This window comes from Penicillium verrucosum (genome assembly GCF_028828655.1).
Source record: "Penicillium verrucosum strain IBT 35672 chromosome Unknown utg000001l_segment0_segment0, whole genome shotgun sequence".
Classification (NCBI taxonomy): Eukaryota; Fungi; Ascomycota; class Eurotiomycetes; order Eurotiales; family Aspergillaceae; genus Penicillium; species Penicillium verrucosum.
The window spans coordinates 2,273,738-2,290,317 of record NW_026643210.1 but is presented as its reverse complement, the minus strand read 5'-3'; the positions used below and the strand labels follow the sequence as shown (position 1 = coordinate 2,290,317).

Sequence of the window (16,580 nt, the reverse complement as noted above, 5' to 3'; positions counted from 1 at the left end):
GTGGATTTAGAATCAGCGGCCACAAATCTTGAGCGAGGGTGTTTCAGCACAATGAAGTGAACTGAGAATGAGCAGAGGAAGAAGTTGTATGGCGGGGTTCGACATGAACTTTTTTCTGCCTGTAAAGCTCTCACCGCCGACACAGGTATCCTACAGCTTATAGAAATGTCTAGTCAGCCACTTATGCGACCTTTGCATGTCTTTTTGGTCGACTGTTTAGTTTTCTTTCTAGATCTCTTTCTATGTATAAACTTCGATATCTCAGAAAGAATGTTATACAGTGTATTTGGTTGCTAATTTACATGTTTATTTCGCCAAGAATGCCTGGAAAGCTTTGTGCTCAATCACCACATTTCCAACTGCTCGCAACCTCTTGCGGCCTTCTTTCTGTTTCTCGAGCAGCTTTCGTCGCCGACTTACATCACTAGCATGCAATTTTGCCAGCACGTCTTTTCGGTAAGGCTTGATAGTCTCACGAGCAATGATTTTCTTGCCAACGGCAGCTTGGATGATGATCTCGAAAAGCTGCCGGTCAACATGCTCCTTGAATTTGGTTACCCAAATTCTGCCTTGTCGGCTCACCTGGCTCGAATGCATAATCCGCGTTACAGCGTCCACTGGCTCCCTGTTGACCAAGAGTTGTAGCCTGACAATGTTGCCGGCTCGCCATGCAGATTCTTCGTAGTCCAGGCTGGCATAGCCTTTGGTACCTCCTTTCAATTTTCCAAAGAAATCATCAACCAAATGGGCCAGGGGAAGCTGATACTTCATAATGACCTGAGTCGTTGTGAAGTATTCAATGCTTTGTTGTTCACCGCGGTTGGCCTCACAGAGCTCAATCACCTTTCCCAAGTACTCGTCTGGGAATGTCAAAGTGACCAAAACATATGGCTCTTGGACCTCGGCAACTTTGAGTCGTACGCTATCATCATCGGGAAATTTGGCGGGATTGGTGATAATCTCTTCGGCACCACCTTTCCACACGACCTTGACTGGTACGGAGGGTGGTGTGATGATGATACTGGCTCCATGCTCCTGTCGTAGACGGTCTTCAAACACGGAGCAGTGAAGGGTTCCCAAGAAGCCCATACGGAAACCGGCACCTAAGGCCTCGGAGGACTCTTTCTGTACTGTGATGCTTCGATCGTTCAAGACCAGCTGGTTGATACTGTCCTCCAGGTGCTCGAAGAGATCCGCATTCACTGGGTATACAGCCACAAAGACCATCGATTTGGGCTCTTCGAATCCAGGTAAAGGCTCGACGATTTTTTCATAACCGACTCTTGTGAAGGTGTCGCCAATCTTAGCCTCCTTACTCCGCTTCATACCTGGGTTGAAGTAGATGTACCCAACCTGACCTGCACGGAGAACGGTTTGCGCGGTCTCGGTCGGATACATGATGCCAACTTCACCAACAAAATATTTGAGACCGGTAACGAAAGATATAAGCTGCTGACCTGCACGCACCTCACCGTCGAAAACACGAACCAACAAGATCACGCCCTTGTAGGAGTCGTACCAGGAATCCACAAGGAGCATACGAAGCGGTTTCTTAGAATCGCCGATAGGTCTAGTATACAGTCAGCATAAAAACAGCATTTTGGGAAGCCACTGGTTAAACATACGCAGGGATCTTCTCCACCACGGTCGGTAGCACAGCCGGAACATTCAATCCAGTCTTTGCCGAAACCATCACCGCATTTTCCGTATCAATCTCGAATGTGTTTCGTATCTGCTCCAGAGCCCGCTCTGGATCCGATGAGGGTAGATCGACCTTGTTGAGAATCGGAATCAACTCGAGGCCTTGCGCAAAGGCCAAGTAGAAATTGGCGACTGTCTGCGCCTGAACACCCTGACTGGCGTCAACCAAGAGGATCGCTCCACCGCAACTGGCATAACTTCGCGACACCTCAGCACGGAAGTCCACATGACCAGGTGTATCTACCAAATGTAGCAAATAATCCTCCCCTTTATGGTTGTAGATCATAGTACATGTCTGTGCTTTGACCGTAATTCCTCGCTCTCGCTCGACATCAAGTTTGTCTAGAACTTGCTTGTTCGTGCCCGCTTCAATCGTACCGGTCAATTCGAGTAAACGGTCGGAAAGTGTGCTCTTGCCGTGATCAACGTGTGCAACGATGCAGAAATTGCGAAAACGTTCGATTGGGATTGCGGCGATTCTCTTCTCAAGGTTGACGTCCAGTTTTATGTGTGTCGTTTTCGGCCGTCCATAGTAGATCGTAGTAGTAGAGAAACTTCTTTTATAATTATACGCAGAAAAGATAGTTGGTCGGAGGCTCGCGGCCTGGCATCTCGGCGCTACGCTCAGCCATCGGCCTAACTGCAGACATCCTCGCATTGGGACTTCTGCGGTGGCATAGGAGGGGCTGATGGTAAGCAAGCGTCGAATCGAAGTGTATCCGTGGGGAAATCGATTAGCGCTTCAGTGCTGGCTGGTCTTCGTCACGATTTGCGGAGAAAAAAACGGACGCGCGGGCGGTGACTGTTTATTGCTGCGGTGACCACTCGACATAAACAAAGCTCTACTTTTCTCTCACCTTCAAACTCCTCATCTACAAGCTCATCATGCCGGAAACCAAGGAGAAGTCAAAGGTGCACAAGCTGTCGATCAAAGGTTTGCGCCCATCGTCTACTTATGTAGTTCTCGTGGTTGTACATAGCTTACAAGATAACAGGATCGGCCAAGCTTGTCTCCGAATTCGTGAGTTGCCCGTGTGGTTGCGTCAATGGAGTTCGAGTACTAACAGTCTCAGTTTGAATACTCGATTAATTCAATCCTGTAAGTTGCTAATCGTACACAGTCCAAGACACTGGCTGATCGTATTGGGTGTTCAGCTTCCAACGAGGTGTCTATCCTCCCGAGGATTTCACAACGTAAGTATGCCCTCTCAATTTTGCCTACTACAGTGCATCAAGCTAATTGGAAATAGGATTAAAAAATATGGCCTCAATATGCTGGGTTCGTGAACCGTGTTCTTAATTGATGTCGACAACCCTAACCTCATAGCAGTTTCGGCCGACGACCAGGTCAAAGCCTACATCAAGAAGATCATGTCCCAGTTGAAGGAATGGATGCAAGGAGGAAAGATCTCAAAGCTTGTGGTAGTTATCACGAGCAAGGAGACCGGTGAACATGTGGAGAGATGGCAATTCGACGTATGCATTCGACACTCTCCCATCCGAGTCCGTGGCTAACTATAACGTGATGGGATAGGTCGAAATCTTTGGCAAGCAATCCAAGAGCAAGAGCTCACAGAAAGCCGGCGACAAAGAGAATAGTACATCGGGGTAAGTATGTCCACTGTGTGCTTATTTTGGTCACCCCACTAACCCAACGTCCTTGTGTCTTGAAGAGATGCAAAACCCGCCGAACCTATCGAAAAAACAGAAAAGCAAATCCAGGAGGAGATCCAAGCCATCTTCCGCCAAATCACCGCCTCTGTCACCTTCCTCCCCGTCCTTGATGGCGACTGCACCTTCAACGTACTTGTCTACGCCGACGCCGATTCAGATGTGCCCGTGGAATGGGGCGATAGTGATGCCAAGGAAATTAAGAACGCAGAGAAGGTCCAGCTGAGGAGCTTCAGCACAAACAATCACCGAGTTGGGACTCTGGTCAGCTACCGGCTAGCGGATTGAGCTCTTGGTGGCACATTATGATCAAATACGAAGGATACTATGGATTGGCGTTTCGGGGAAGGATCAAGGACTTCTTCCACTTATCAGTCTTGATATTTGTTCTCAATCAAAATCAAGGCCTGTTGGTTGTATCATGTCTAGTATAAGACCAAGGCAAGCTCTCTCGCTTCGGGAACCACTTATTTCGATGGTTATCCCCATCATAGCGGATTAGATGCAACACCACATCTTCCAGTCCCAGATGGGAGAATATATCGTTTTCCATTCCAGGGGACCAGCCTCGTTTTACCCTCTTGCCTACCAGATCCGAGTTCACTCCGTAAAGATCTTCTCTCCAAAGCCCAATCCCATTCATAGCCTCGCCTCGAGTCAAGGTCTCTGGTGGGGTGATTTCATCTGGTGGATTGATACCTATTACAGCAACTTTATGCCCATAATCTTCTTGTTCTGGGCCAACTGGACCGAGTCCGACGGCTGGAAAGTGGCACTGTATGAATCGAGCGCGTTTAAACTCGTGCGTCACAACTGTGACTCTCTGTGCATAAACGCCTGTGTAAACTCGGAACTGTATCAGAGAGAATAATAAGTTCTGATATGAATCTGTAGCGTTGGTTTCTGCGATGACTCTTGATGGGTCAATTGAAGAGGTAGTGAAGTCTTGGAAGAAGTCGTTGTCTCTCGCCAGATTCTGGATGTTTCTATACATGAGCTTCCTGGGTGATGGGGTTTGAGGAATTCGGGCGCCTTACAAGGTAAGATTGACCTTCACTGAGCTCAGTTCTAGGATTTTTGGTAGGCCCTCTATGCGATGGATCAGCGAGAAGAAATTGAAAAGGATGCGATGAAAGCCTCTTACCCAGAGAACACAAGCAGGCCATGAGGGTCTTCTGCTAGAGCTTTCAATCCAGCTTTGACATGATCGATGAATGTGGGTGTTTCCCCCTTTTGGAAGGGCTCAATCAGCCTGTTCGGTACATCAGCTGCTGTCTTCCTTATAAAGAGCTTATTCCGGCCCACTAACCACTCGTCTTCTGAGGTTCCAAGATGTGAACCCCCGGTGTAAATAGCATGACAGCAAACAACAATGAGGTGGTTGCATATAGCAAGGTCGGCATCTGGGTTCGAGACCATATTGAGGGATTTTGGTAGATCAAGCAAATGGCTTGAGGTTTATCACAATGTAGGGCATAGAATGATGCTAATAAGTTATAGACGAGTATTGAGTATTCTGTTGGTGAACAACTTCATCCAAAGTTACATATAACAGTCTTTGATAGTCAAGCGAAGAGAAGGGCGGTAAAGGATGTTGACCCCCGAATTAATTATCTGATTCTCCGAGACATCAACCTTCACCTCCCATCAATGGGTGGATTCCAATGCTATCATCCCAAGTCTCCTACGGTGTATATTCTTTTTCTCTCTATAGGCATTTTGCCATTCCAGGCTATGTGGTATGAGCCCCCAAGCGATCAGCACTTTGTCTTCCTCCGTCGTTAAATCTAGCCAAGCAAGTAAGTCCTGCCGCCTTTCTTTCTTGTCCTTTTTCGAGATCGGAGTAGATTCCAAGTCGGATGGATCTATCGGGCTAGTCCATTGTTGACCAATATTCTCCCCATTGCCTACATGCATGGTAAGGGGTTTCTTTTCCTCCAACTCAGGCCAATCCATATACTCCTCGGGGTATATAGATATGGTGGCTTTGAGGTTTGAGCTAACCCAGCAGCTATTTTCTTCGAATTCGTGGCCCCAGTGACTTCGGATGGATTCCCATATTCGGGAGTCTTCACAGCCAACTCTGTGAGCCATGAGGACTGTGGAAACGAGAATCACCACCACTGAGATAATTTGTGTGTACAAGGCCGCCATTCCGATACTAATGACATGCACCGCAAAAGTGGTCCAGCCTATCCATTGACACGCCTGATATATGTATCGGTTCGGTGGCTGGGGATTGGTTGCAAATACCAATTTCGGTAGATACGCCGGGGCTGCAAGAGTGACGACCTTTGAGTCCTCTGTCAACACAATCACCTTAGCAATTTTGTTTGGGTCTTTAGGCTCGATGGGCATTTTGGCCCCCTCAGTGGCCTGACCCTTCTGGCGATGGCTCTCGAGTCTCTCCATTGACTCGTCATACTTGGCTCTCTTAGCCGGGTGACCTTGGACTTCTTCTTCTTCCTGTGCTTTCTGGATATTCGCATCGATGCCGGCCTGGTTTTGTGCTACCATTATACACCGCACTGCCACTGAAATGGTCATGGCTATCACATTGGCGAATCCCCACCAGTCCGCGGTTAACACAGTCAGGGCGATGAGCATCCCGTGCACCGGCAAGCCGACGAGCAAGAAGCCGACTATGAACTCTCTCCATCTGTGCGGCCGCTTTGTGACGTGCCATGTGACAATACTCCGGACTTGTTTGAAGTCCTGTGTCTGGAGCCATCGCGAAAACCAGCCGGCAAGCTCGGTGGTCATGATCCCCGCTGATATGTTGTAGAGAACAAATCCGGGTTTCTTCGTGGTGAATCGGTTTCCAGCTATCACAAAGGCACCCAATAATGGCATGTATTTGAGGTATATGCTCGGCACAAGTCGCCCGATACTGCGGTCCATCTCCTCCGCTCCGAGGAGCGTGGCAAGACCGAGGGCATCAATCTTGAGTCCCGTTCCACGACCCCAAGAGTTGAGGCTCTCACTCCAGGGATACATAGGATAGTGTTATGAAGTATTATGGTATGAAGATGGCTCGAGGAAAAAATGATGCTGCTCATGATCCAAAAAGAGGCTATTGATACGGCCATCATTCCTGCGGCTGAAGTTTTGGCCCCTCCCCCATGTCCTCCCTGCAACTGCGGCTGACAAGAAAAGCAAAGAGATGACAGGGGTCACTCATAAAGTACCCAACTCCAGATTACTCCGTACCTCACCAGGTCACCAGGGCATGATGCCACCTCCCCATTTGATTGCGATTAACCCTCTTTAGGGGTCAAAACTCTGCAATCTACGGCTCAACTACTTTGGAAATGAGAACTTGTCCACGTGCGTACAACATACCTAACTAGGTGCTTGCTCTCCATTTATTTGACAACTTAGCAATGGGATCTATCCAACGCCCTTGACAAAAACAAAATGGTACATTGCGCACTCGCAATTGGCCAGTGTCCAACGCTAATGCAAAGCTTACAACTCGCCAAGGCTCTTTCTGCGAGACTAGCGCCATGAATACGAACTGACATCGTTTATAGTTTGCTGCCCCCTAGGCATGCATAAAAGATAGTGACACCATGTCGTATCATAGGCATGCATTTCGATTCGGACTGTCTTGAGGCATTTTCAACCAATCAAGTCCATATCTCCCATCACAATTGAGCCTCGAGATTGCCCATCTATAGGGGTGGAAATGAAGTCCATAAATATCCATGGATAGATTCATATTCTAGGAATAAAGAGATCAGTCAGCTTTACCATTTTCTATTCTTAATACCCTCCACTATCAATATCGTTGCTGGGCGAATGACCTGATTCGAGATCTCGCCCACGAGAATTCCTACTTCCCCCTCTGAGATCGAGTCTCGATTGCCAAAAATGGCTCGTTATTTTCTTTTCGGGTGGAAGAAGCCGACTGATACGGAGAAAAAAGCAAGGGATAATCTCATAAAGCGATATGATGGTCATCACCATCGATCATCTGGAATGCGGTTCGAACGGCCTTCTGCCAACTTGGAAACAATCGAGGATCGCTTGCTGGAGCTGGAGGATGCTAGCCATGGACACGGCAAGAAAACATATCTGAATCCTAATGCGGTCGAAGATCACAAAAAGTTTACCGACATGGACACATACTACAGCACAAAGAAAGGGTATGCCCGTCGACTTGTCGTGCAGACGACTTCAGATATCTATGACGGGTCCGATAATCTCCCTCGTCACTGGGGGCGACGCCGCATTCGTGGGAGAGTCCCATTCATCATAACCCTGGCCGAACTTTGCTTGAACCCGTTTGGCTTTCCCCGCTTCGACGGTGTCCGAGTCACAAAATACAAGGAAGAGGAGGATGATAGGCCTCGAAGACAGGAAAACTGGTTATTGAAAACCATCATACAAACCCCGTCTTGGATCCCGTTGATGCTGCGCACCGTGGCAGTATCAACACTGCACTGGATTACATCGCTTCTGCTCACCTTGGTACTATCTTGGATTATTCCAGTTGTGCTCTCTGTCGATATTTGTACCTCCCCGTGGAGTGAGAAGGACTCAACTGAGCCCTACAAAAAGTACCAGAATTTATACTGGCACTGGCCCAAACACGCAATGAATCGACTGGATCAGGCTCCGGGTAATCATCAACGGCAGTCAAAGATTGGCGGTCTTACGATCCCTAGCCGCTTGGTGGTCTTTGACAAAATTACCAATCAGTGGACTCCCAAGAAGACTGATGATCTTCGCGATGAAAAGACGGGCATGCTACCACCCTATATCTTCTTGAGTTTTTCTCGGGCCAATTATCCGGACAAAAGAGAAAAAAAAGAAGAATTACGGAAGATGTTGTATCAAGTGGCTGAGCGCATGATCCAGCACGAGAACCTTGACAGAGACCCACAAGACCCTCCCCTAGCATTTTGGGTGGACGTCGATTGTGTTTCGAAAGATGAGAATGTACCAACAGGTGATTTCGAATCAGAATGCACCAGAGATATCAACACGATTTGTGATGCAGTCCGCTCTGCAAAGCGAGTATATGTAGTCCTGCCCACTGAAAGTGCGAAGGACAAAAGAATATGGGGAGAACGGATATGGACATTTCCGGAAGTCCTCCTCGCTGCCGACAGAATCCGATACTGTTTCACCCATTCGACTTCTATGTCTTTGTTCACGCCCCATGCACTCACGTTGAATGACATGAAAATTAGCTTCTGGCGGCCCTCCAACTCAAACTCGTCAAACTCGAATAAAAACGAAGAAGACGCCATAGGCCACCTCATCAATCATTATACCAACAGTCTTCAGCTGAGCGAGCTGCAGTTGTTCACTTTTGCTGTCCAAGCCATGGCAAAGCAAACAACTCGCGTCGACATCAAGGGGTATACGACCAGGGATATGGCCTACGCTGCGATGGGGCTTTTGTCATATCGACTTACCCCCAATGAGTCCGATACCGTCTTCCAAGCCATTGCTCGACTATCCATCGTGAACGATAGCAATCAACTACTTGAGCGTCTCCTCTGTCTGTGGCCGTCTCCGTCTCCCATAGAAGATACATTGCCAACATTCGCTCCAACTGGTACTGAGACCATTCTTCGCAATATCGCAGATCAGGATCAATACGGTACTCACCTTTGGGATATCAAACCGCTCTGTGATGTGGTTGGTGTTGGTGACGATAAATACGAGCCCACAGTCATCGTAGATCGCTGCCGGGGCATCCCCATCCGATGGAAGCGCTTCCCAAGATTGAATTATGCCAAGAATCTGACGGGCCTAAGTTCTTCGATCTCACAGAAAATCATGTATTCTGCTATCATTTACGCAGCGGCTGGCTTTTCTCTCTTCACATCCGCTATTGCGCTTCTGGTTTCAACCATTAATTTCCAATCAACTCTACAGCAACCTACAATTGCTGTGATGGAAATTATTAGGGGAACAATTGTTCCTAATTACCTAGTGGCTGTTGGTTTGTACTTCGGAGTCGCCTGGGTGATCTCCTGGTTCAGTCCTTGGGCAGTACGGAAGCTCTGCAACGATAGCGGATGCTCCAGCCATCTTATCGGATTCGAAGGCACGATGTCATTGCATGACCTTGAAAAAACCATCTATGGTAATTTCAATGGTCGCCTGTCGTATACAGCCTCGTCGACTATCTTCACTGAGGACCTACGGTACAAGCATATCCGACAAAGCAAGGAACCCAATGAAAAGAACTATTGGAAAAATAAGTTTCAAGACCTAGGACTCCCTAAAACGCACCGCATCTTCACTATCGTGGACACGGGCGACATGACTGTATCGGTGATTTCCGCCGAGCGACCACCTGTCGTGGCCTTGATCTCTGGGCGGGAAGGTGGCATGCTCCGGGTACTGCTGTGCAGCTGGCGCTTTGAGAATAACTGTCTGTATCGTGAGAGTGTTGTTCGCATGCGCAGCTCGCTTGAAGGACAGGCTACACGTAACGACTGGTTGAAGATCAGCTTGGCGAGTCAAGGCGATGTCAATCGTGCGAAGTTGGTCGAGCTCAAAAAGAAGAAGTCTTCTACCTCTACTTCTTCTTCTTCTTCTCTTCCTCCTCCTCCTCCTCCTCGTCGTCTGTGACGGACTGGGATCATCGGACTGTTCCTCTTCACCTTGGACCGAGAACACCCAAGGCATGATAATGTACCTAAAACTTGGATATATTGTCTACTTGTACTTTTATTGAAAAGACATCCAAATATTGTACCATTGTAGTAGTTATGTAACATTTTTTATTAGTACGCTTCAAGCAGTTTGAATATCTCCCAGTGTCACATGATCCCACCTTTCCTCTCATCCACTTCCTCTTCTACTTCTTCATCCTCATCTACTTTAGTCTTCCACATAGGTTTATAGGGTCAACATTCGAATGCCTTACAACGAAAATTTCGGTTGTGTAGTGTAATGGCTCATCACTCTGGTTTCTGATACCAGCAATCCCGGTTCGATCCCGGGCACGACCTTTCTTTTTGCTGTTTTTTGCTGTTTTTTTGCTGGCAAGGATTAATGGTAGATAGAAGAACATCAGGCAAATGGTAAAAAACTTTCACCAAATTGTTAAATTGTCGACAAGTGAACTTGTTATATAACACATATATCAAATTGAGGCTGTGTTCAGAGCAACCACGCCATCAGGCATGTCGACCCTCTCCAAGATAGTCGGATCTTCCAGAAACTCCTCACTCTCAACAAAATGTTTCAAAATCGGATACACACTCCGCTCGATAACCACGGCGGAAGGGTCTTCAATGTCGGTCGCACTCATGACCTGAGCAAGGTAATGCAGGGTACACACCAATGCATTCACATCCTGTATACGGCCAAGTAGAGCAGGAATATACGTTGGCTGAACAGCAGGCTCGCCCCTGCGACCATCTAGATTGAGAGCATTTGCCAGAGTCTCCCTAACGGGGTCCTCCAACGCACGCCACGCATCCTCATACAAAAGCGCCTTTTCCCGCGTAGTCACATTGCCCATACAGAACAACCGCACTAACGCCCGGTCGCCCGGGTTCTCTTCCACTTGGAATCCCCGCACGTCCTTGTCGCGCAGGAACGCCGCACGTCGGATTAATATCAAGTCATACCCACTGCGGACGGTCAGGGTGCCTGAAATGACACCCTCGCAGACATCGTAGACATTGCGATAGGAGTCGAAGATAGGCTGGATGAGTTTCTTCGCACACGTCCAGTCCATGTGCCCCGCAGCACCGGCGATATCGAGCAGTTGTTCCATGAAGCGGAGTTGGAAGCTGCGGTCGTGGCCCTTCATGCGGGGTAGACCGGACAGACAGGCCGGGGCGTTTTCTGCCTGGGCCAGTTGGCCAAAATTGAAGGTCGCGCCGAGCTTGATTGCCAGGAGAACATCGTCCCTATCTTGGTCTGGGAGATTGTCCAGCGAGGGGACTAGGCCGGCGTTACAGGCCGCGAGGAGAATGGCGTCGTGGTTGAGAGTTGAGATGTCCACACCTGTCTTTGCGCAGCAGTCGGATGCTAGCTGTGGGTCTTTGCCTAGGTCGTTGATGATTATTGAGGTGATTAAGGCAAAGAGTGTGTTGGCGTCTGTGATGAGGTGTGTGTAGAATCCGTGGATCCAATCAAACGAATCTCTTGTTAGCTGAGATGCGGATTCCTGTGAACTGATGAAGGTCTCGTATTGCCCCGTATGGATCCAGCGGAGTGCTAGGAACCCCACAAGTGTGCGATTCACTTCGTCGTAGTCTTCGTTATATAAAATGTAGGATGGCGATGGAGTGCCAGGAGGAGTCCAGGGACCATCTCGGATAGAGTATGCCCGTCGCAGACGGTCAATTTCCTCCGGAAACTCTTTGTACACGAGGTGAATCAGGTCCTCATCCGAAAGGGCAAACAGAGAATCTGGATTAGCACAGGTATCTCGTAGGGACTGAGATGAATCCATGCTTGCATGTGTACAATATAGTCCGATGTTTTCCGTTCCAACCTTGGAAGGTTACCTAGGTAGTTCCGTATGTTGTAAGCGGCCCCGAGGGAGTTTCTATGAGAATCGGGGACCTCTATCATTGGTCCAACGTTTCCTCCTACTAAAAGAGATGAAAAATGGAAGAGACTATTGAGCTGAAGATATTCTTGGCTGTGAAAAAAAAATAATAATAATAATTGATGTTCTAATTGTACATTTTTGTCATCGCCCTCAATCAGGCGAGATGATACCAGCCCCCCAGATATGGGAGATCTTCGCTAAATGCATCTGCGAAGCGAGGAACAAAGGCGAGACAAGTGGAAAGTAAAGGGAAACGCCTGAACCCGGGGGCATGCAAAAGATTTAAAAAAGGACGAATCAATATGTGCCGACCTTCCAGACCATGAAACGCAACCGTCCGATGAACGCCAACTAGAGAGAGTTCTAGTTGTAAAATGCATGTTCATGACCTAGTACAAGATAAAGAGAAAAATGAAAAATGAAAAAAAAAAAAGAAACCATAGAATAACGTAGTAATGCATAGATGGGAGAAAGGAAGATTGTACCAATGTAGAAAACAGCAGTACAAGGGTATCTGTCGAAAAGGAAGCATGTGGCGATACATGGTGTTGATTTAGAGAGGATCGTGGCGGAAAGTGCAATTGTCGCCTTTGCGACATTTGCCCTCAGCCCAGAATCTGCAGGCAACGAGTCCCACCTTATACTATTTCAAAAGAGTTAGCAAATTGTTCATGATAAAATGCTGAATCCGCACTCTACTTACAGGCTTAGTCTCGTTGGCACCAACTCTTGTCCGCTTCGAGCGGCTCCACGAATCGGAGTTAGATTGGTCGTCATAATAACCCTCGCGGCCTCGCTTGCGCTCTGGGTCTTCATATTCATGGCCGTGCTGTTGGAATGGGAGAGCACCAGCTTGCTGATTCTGCCCACCGAATTGGGCGAACATGGCGCCGAGGTTGGGTGCCATTGCTGATTGTGTTTGCTGAGGCTGGGAGTATGCAGGTGGCGCCTGCATTTGTTTCATGACATTCAGGATCGTATTGAAGTCAAGGCCTTGAGGCTGAGGAGTGGGTACTGGTGGAGCCGGGGCGACCTGAGATTGAGGTTGTTGCTGACGGAACAAGTTGATAGTCCTCTCGAGATCCGGCATGACGCCGGGTTGGGTTGCCTGCGGCGGTGGGATTGGCTGCGCCTGTCCAGGCACACCCTGAATGATCTTGAGCAAATTGGAAATGTCAAATCCACTCTCTCCGGGAGTAGGTTGCTGCGGTTGCTGAGTTTGCTGGGGAGTCGCAGGCTTGGGGTTCATGTAGGAGTAATAACGTTCCTGGCGGACCTGTAGTGTCTTTGTTAGTATTGAATTATACTACTCTTAAGAAGTATAGCATACCTTGACCATATCGGGCAAGTCTCCGAAAGGCAATACCTCGGTAACAATCTCGTCGGGATCAGGAGTCGGTGGCTCCTTGGGTGTATCAGGCATGTCGGCAGGAGAAGTATAGAATACCATCAGGGTAGTAGATTCCCGATGCTCTTGAGCTTCTCTCTCGGGGCTTGTTGGCAGCTGGGGGCCGCCGCGTTTGACGAAACTACCGTCTTTTGATTCCTCGAAATCGAAATCGATCGCTATGATAGTCAGTAATAATCCGAGGTATATCTAGGGGAATAACCTACTCGAAATAGTATAACCATCTTGGAATACAGTTTCGCGAATACCACCAAGGTCCTCTTCTTCCAGTTCATCCAAATCTTTGTGAAGCTTAAGAACACTACCTTCACCTTTAACGTCTCCCCGAGAACGCAAGGACCCGTCGCCGGGACCTAATTCTTCATCGGGATCGTGGGTGAATAGTCGTATCTCAGTAAGAACATCATCTGGCTTCCAGGTCACGCGAAGTTTACGGCGCTCTTCTTTATGCAACCTCTTTGTGCGCTCAGCTTCAGTCTCCGGGGGCTGGTCTTCGGCAGGCTTGGGAGTTGGTGCCTGCTTTGGCTTGTTCAAGTCGGCCATAATGTCACCAAAAGAGAAAGCTGGTTTCGGGGCTGGTGTCTTTTCCTTTTCAGGAGCAGCACTATTGGAAGTGTTAGTACAGGTAAGTCTCGGAACCACTCTCCTCATGGGTACATACGGTGGCGGCTTTGCTGCAGCCGCGGCAGCAGCCCTATCCGCATTTGTAGTCCCGGGTCTCTTCGACGCCGAGCTTAAAGTGCCAAAGAGACTTGTTGGTTTGGGAGCGATGATATTGGGTTTAGGGCGCGGCACTGCAGCACCGGTTGGTTTACTACTCTGCGCTCCTTTAGCCGGTCCATTTCCTGGTGCAAGTTTATTCGCATCCTTCAAGGTGTTGGCAACTGCCATTCGTTTTGCGCCAGGTTGCATATTGTTATCCGCCTCGCGGGGGCGCTTCGCTCCAGCGTCTCCCTTAGGCTGATCCGTTAAAGGGCCCTTTGGATTCTCTTCTTTGGTGGGCTTTTCACTCTCTTGTTTACGCTTCGTAGAGGCCGCAGCATTGTCCAAGATCTTTTGTGTGAGGTCCTTAGCCTGCTGGCTACCTTTTTGAGCAACTTGGGCAGCAACTTGGAAAGATTGGTCTTTTGCAGCATGTCTTCTGTTAAAGTCGAGAAACGCGAGAAGAGCTTGTTCCATGTTAGTCAATTGATTCGACACAAGGATAAACATCAAACCTACCTCAAGCAAATTAATAGTCAGAGTCCCAGCAAAGTCTGCTGCCTGGAACCGGTCGACCAAGAAGGAATATAGAGCTGCCACCACCATAGGGTGCTCTCCCAGCCTACAGAAATTAACAATCAGTCATTTGAGCTCAATTATGTCAATGTTTCAAGTTTTTGCCACACAAAGCTTGAAGTTCAAGCCAATTTCTAGATAGAAGCGATTCCACTTCAATGAGGTTCACAGATGGCCTTCTAAAGGCATATCTGGAACTCAATATGATAGGGACCATTTTGCTCCATCTAGTATTCTTATATATGTGCCCAGGACACGCATGTATAATCAAGCCTTGCCACCGGCGAATGGAGCGATGGCCCTTTATTCTAGCCCGTGACAGTGCTGTGATATCCAGTGCTTCCAAGAATATTTATAGATGTACTCAAATAGTTTGAGAATTTGTGTGACCATCATAGCCAGATAGAGGGGAGGGGGCGGGGTGAGATATAGGGGAGAGGGATACATACTTGTCAACAATATTGGGATGACCCATTTCCAGTGTTGTGGTCGCAATTTTGTCCATAGTTCGACGTTGCAGAATGACCCTTTCTTTAAGCTTGGTTGCTTTTTGGTTGTCGTCTTGGTTTTCTGCTAGTTTCATCGCCTGAACTTGTTCCTTCCATGCATCTCTCAATGATTTGACAAGTTCTTTGTAGGCTACAAGCGCATTCTTGACCTTCTCAGGACCAGGCCATTTGTTCCTTGGTGACCATACAGCTTGGAGGGTATCGTATTGGGCTGCAGCCTCGGGCTCAGTCGGACGGATCGGAGGGATAGGCGACGGCTCGTCGGGTGCTTCGATCTCAAGATCGGATTCATCCGAACTTTCACTTTCTGATTTAGACACAGTTCTCGGTTGGCCATGTGCAGAAGTTATCTTCATTTGCTGCTTGTTATGAGCTTCCTTCTTGTTGGTGATTACAACCTGCGGTACTGGTAATCCTAGGGAAGTCAGTGTTAAATTCTAATGCAATGGATTTCAGCTGGTCTGGACATACCTCTAGGGGGAGGCACCTGGTTGCCAGTTGGTGCCATTTGCGACTGAACTGAAAGATCATGTTGGTAGTAATTGAACAGCCTGGCCCTTCGGAAAATTAGCCGATGTATTTTGAATAAACACAAATTCAAGTGATAGCTTACTGTTCACTCCCTTGTCGTTGGAAGTCCGCAGGGATTCCCTGAAGAAAGTTGTTTGCCAACGAAGACTGCTGTTGATTGAATGCCTGCGGGGTGGAATTAAGGAACTGGGGGTTAATGGTGACACTTGGGTCTGAATCCGGGTAATCGTTGGTCAAATCAATGGTGTTTTGCTGCCTAGGATTAGAGCCATGGTCATCATGAAGGGCATTTCAGGTCATCTTACCAGCATTTCTGAGGAGTAGCCTTGAGGTAAAGGGTATGAAGAAATTGATGGCTGAGGCTGTTGCTGTGATGGTGGCTGTATCCTCTGCTGCGTAGGTGCTTCGGGGAAAGTGTCTGGCACTGAGATGTGCGGGTGTTGTGGATGGAAGTAATTTGGCTGGTATGAAAATGACGGAAATGCCGAAGATTCGGAGGCACTCAAAGGACGAGAGTCAAAGGACATCTGCCCTTGCTGGAATTGGGCAGCTTGTGGATGTATTTGATACTGGGGCGAAGCTCCATATCCTCGTTGCGGTGGCTGTTGCAGAGGATTTGTTTGCTGCCATGGTTGATGCACTGACGAGTAGATGCCATGGTTAGGTTCCGGTCGTGGGGCTAGCTCTCTCTGTTGCTGTTGAAAAACAGGATGGTCCCATCCGATGCCAAGAGGTGTTGGTTGCGATGCAGAATCATGTTGCTGTTGAGATGGCTGCTGAAGCTGCTGTTCGGGATCAGGATAGGCGGGATCAAGCGTGCTCCAGTAATCTGTAGGTAGTGAGGAATTCCCATGAGGTAACCCCTGCATAGGGTTCTGAGCTGATTGCTCCATGATGTGAGCCTCAGTCGAAGCTTCTCTAAGCTACTATGAAACCTCACGTAATC

General features: G+C 48.3%; 7 protein-coding genes across 7 annotated transcripts; 2 read left to right on the top strand and 5 right to left on the bottom strand.

Moving 5' to 3' along the window:
* Window positions 1-306: 306 nt before the first annotated feature.
* N7516_000836 (GTPase GUF1) lies at window positions 307-2,359 on the bottom strand (the record flags this gene model as incomplete). The annotated part of the gene is made up of 2 exons (XM_057213558.1): window positions 307-1,570; window positions 1,626-2,359. 2 exons carry the CDS (start codon window positions 2,357-2,359, stop codon window positions 307-309), a joined length of 1,998 nt encoding a protein of 665 aa, XP_057075441.1.
* A 227-nt stretch (window positions 2,360-2,586) lies between these two features.
* On the top strand, window positions 2,587-3,660 carry N7516_000835 (spindle checkpoint protein MAD2; the record flags this gene model as incomplete). The annotated part of the gene is made up of 8 exons (XM_057213557.1): window positions 2,587-2,635; window positions 2,697-2,722; window positions 2,775-2,800; window positions 2,857-2,895; window positions 2,952-2,980; window positions 3,032-3,177; window positions 3,236-3,309; window positions 3,375-3,660. The coding sequence occupies 8 exons, from the start codon at window positions 2,587-2,589 to the stop codon at window positions 3,658-3,660; spliced, it is 675 nt and encodes a 224-aa protein (XP_057075440.1).
* Window positions 3,661-4,074: 414 nt separating this feature from the next.
* N7516_000834 (DUF218 domain protein) lies at window positions 4,075-4,791 on the bottom strand (the record flags this gene model as incomplete). Its single annotated transcript, XM_057213556.1, has 3 exons — window positions 4,075-4,147; window positions 4,517-4,624; window positions 4,682-4,791. 3 exons carry the CDS (start codon window positions 4,789-4,791, stop codon window positions 4,075-4,077), a joined length of 291 nt encoding a protein of 96 aa, XP_057075439.1.
* Window positions 4,792-5,019: 228 nt separating this feature from the next.
* On the bottom strand, window positions 5,020-6,369 carry N7516_000833 (uncharacterized protein; the record flags this gene model as incomplete). Its single annotated transcript, XM_057213555.1, has 1 exon — window positions 5,020-6,369. One exon carries the CDS (start codon window positions 6,367-6,369, stop codon window positions 5,020-5,022), a length of 1,350 nt encoding a protein of 449 aa, XP_057075438.1.
* An 876-nt stretch (window positions 6,370-7,245) lies between these two features.
* Window positions 7,246-9,966, top strand: N7516_000832 (uncharacterized protein; the record flags this gene model as incomplete). Its single annotated transcript, XM_057213554.1, has 1 exon — window positions 7,246-9,966. The coding sequence occupies one exon, from the start codon at window positions 7,246-7,248 to the stop codon at window positions 9,964-9,966; it is 2,721 nt and encodes a 906-aa protein (XP_057075437.1).
* A 517-nt stretch (window positions 9,967-10,483) lies between these two features.
* N7516_000831 (uncharacterized protein) lies at window positions 10,484-11,806 on the bottom strand (the record flags this gene model as incomplete). Its single annotated transcript, XM_057213553.1, has 1 exon — window positions 10,484-11,806. The coding sequence occupies one exon, from the start codon at window positions 11,804-11,806 to the stop codon at window positions 10,484-10,486; it is 1,323 nt and encodes a 440-aa protein (XP_057075436.1).
* A 539-nt stretch (window positions 11,807-12,345) lies between these two features.
* N7516_000830 (uncharacterized protein) lies at window positions 12,346-16,527 on the bottom strand (the record flags this gene model as incomplete). The annotated part of the gene is made up of 9 exons (XM_057213552.1): window positions 12,346-12,551; window positions 12,612-13,184; window positions 13,239-13,474; window positions 13,523-13,920; window positions 13,978-14,640; window positions 15,044-15,518; window positions 15,575-15,660; window positions 15,717-15,886; window positions 15,940-16,527. 9 exons carry the CDS (start codon window positions 16,525-16,527, stop codon window positions 12,462-12,464), a joined length of 3,279 nt encoding a protein of 1,092 aa, XP_057075435.1. The 3' UTR covers window positions 12,346-12,461.
* Between the last annotated feature and the right edge of the window lie 53 nt (window positions 16,528-16,580).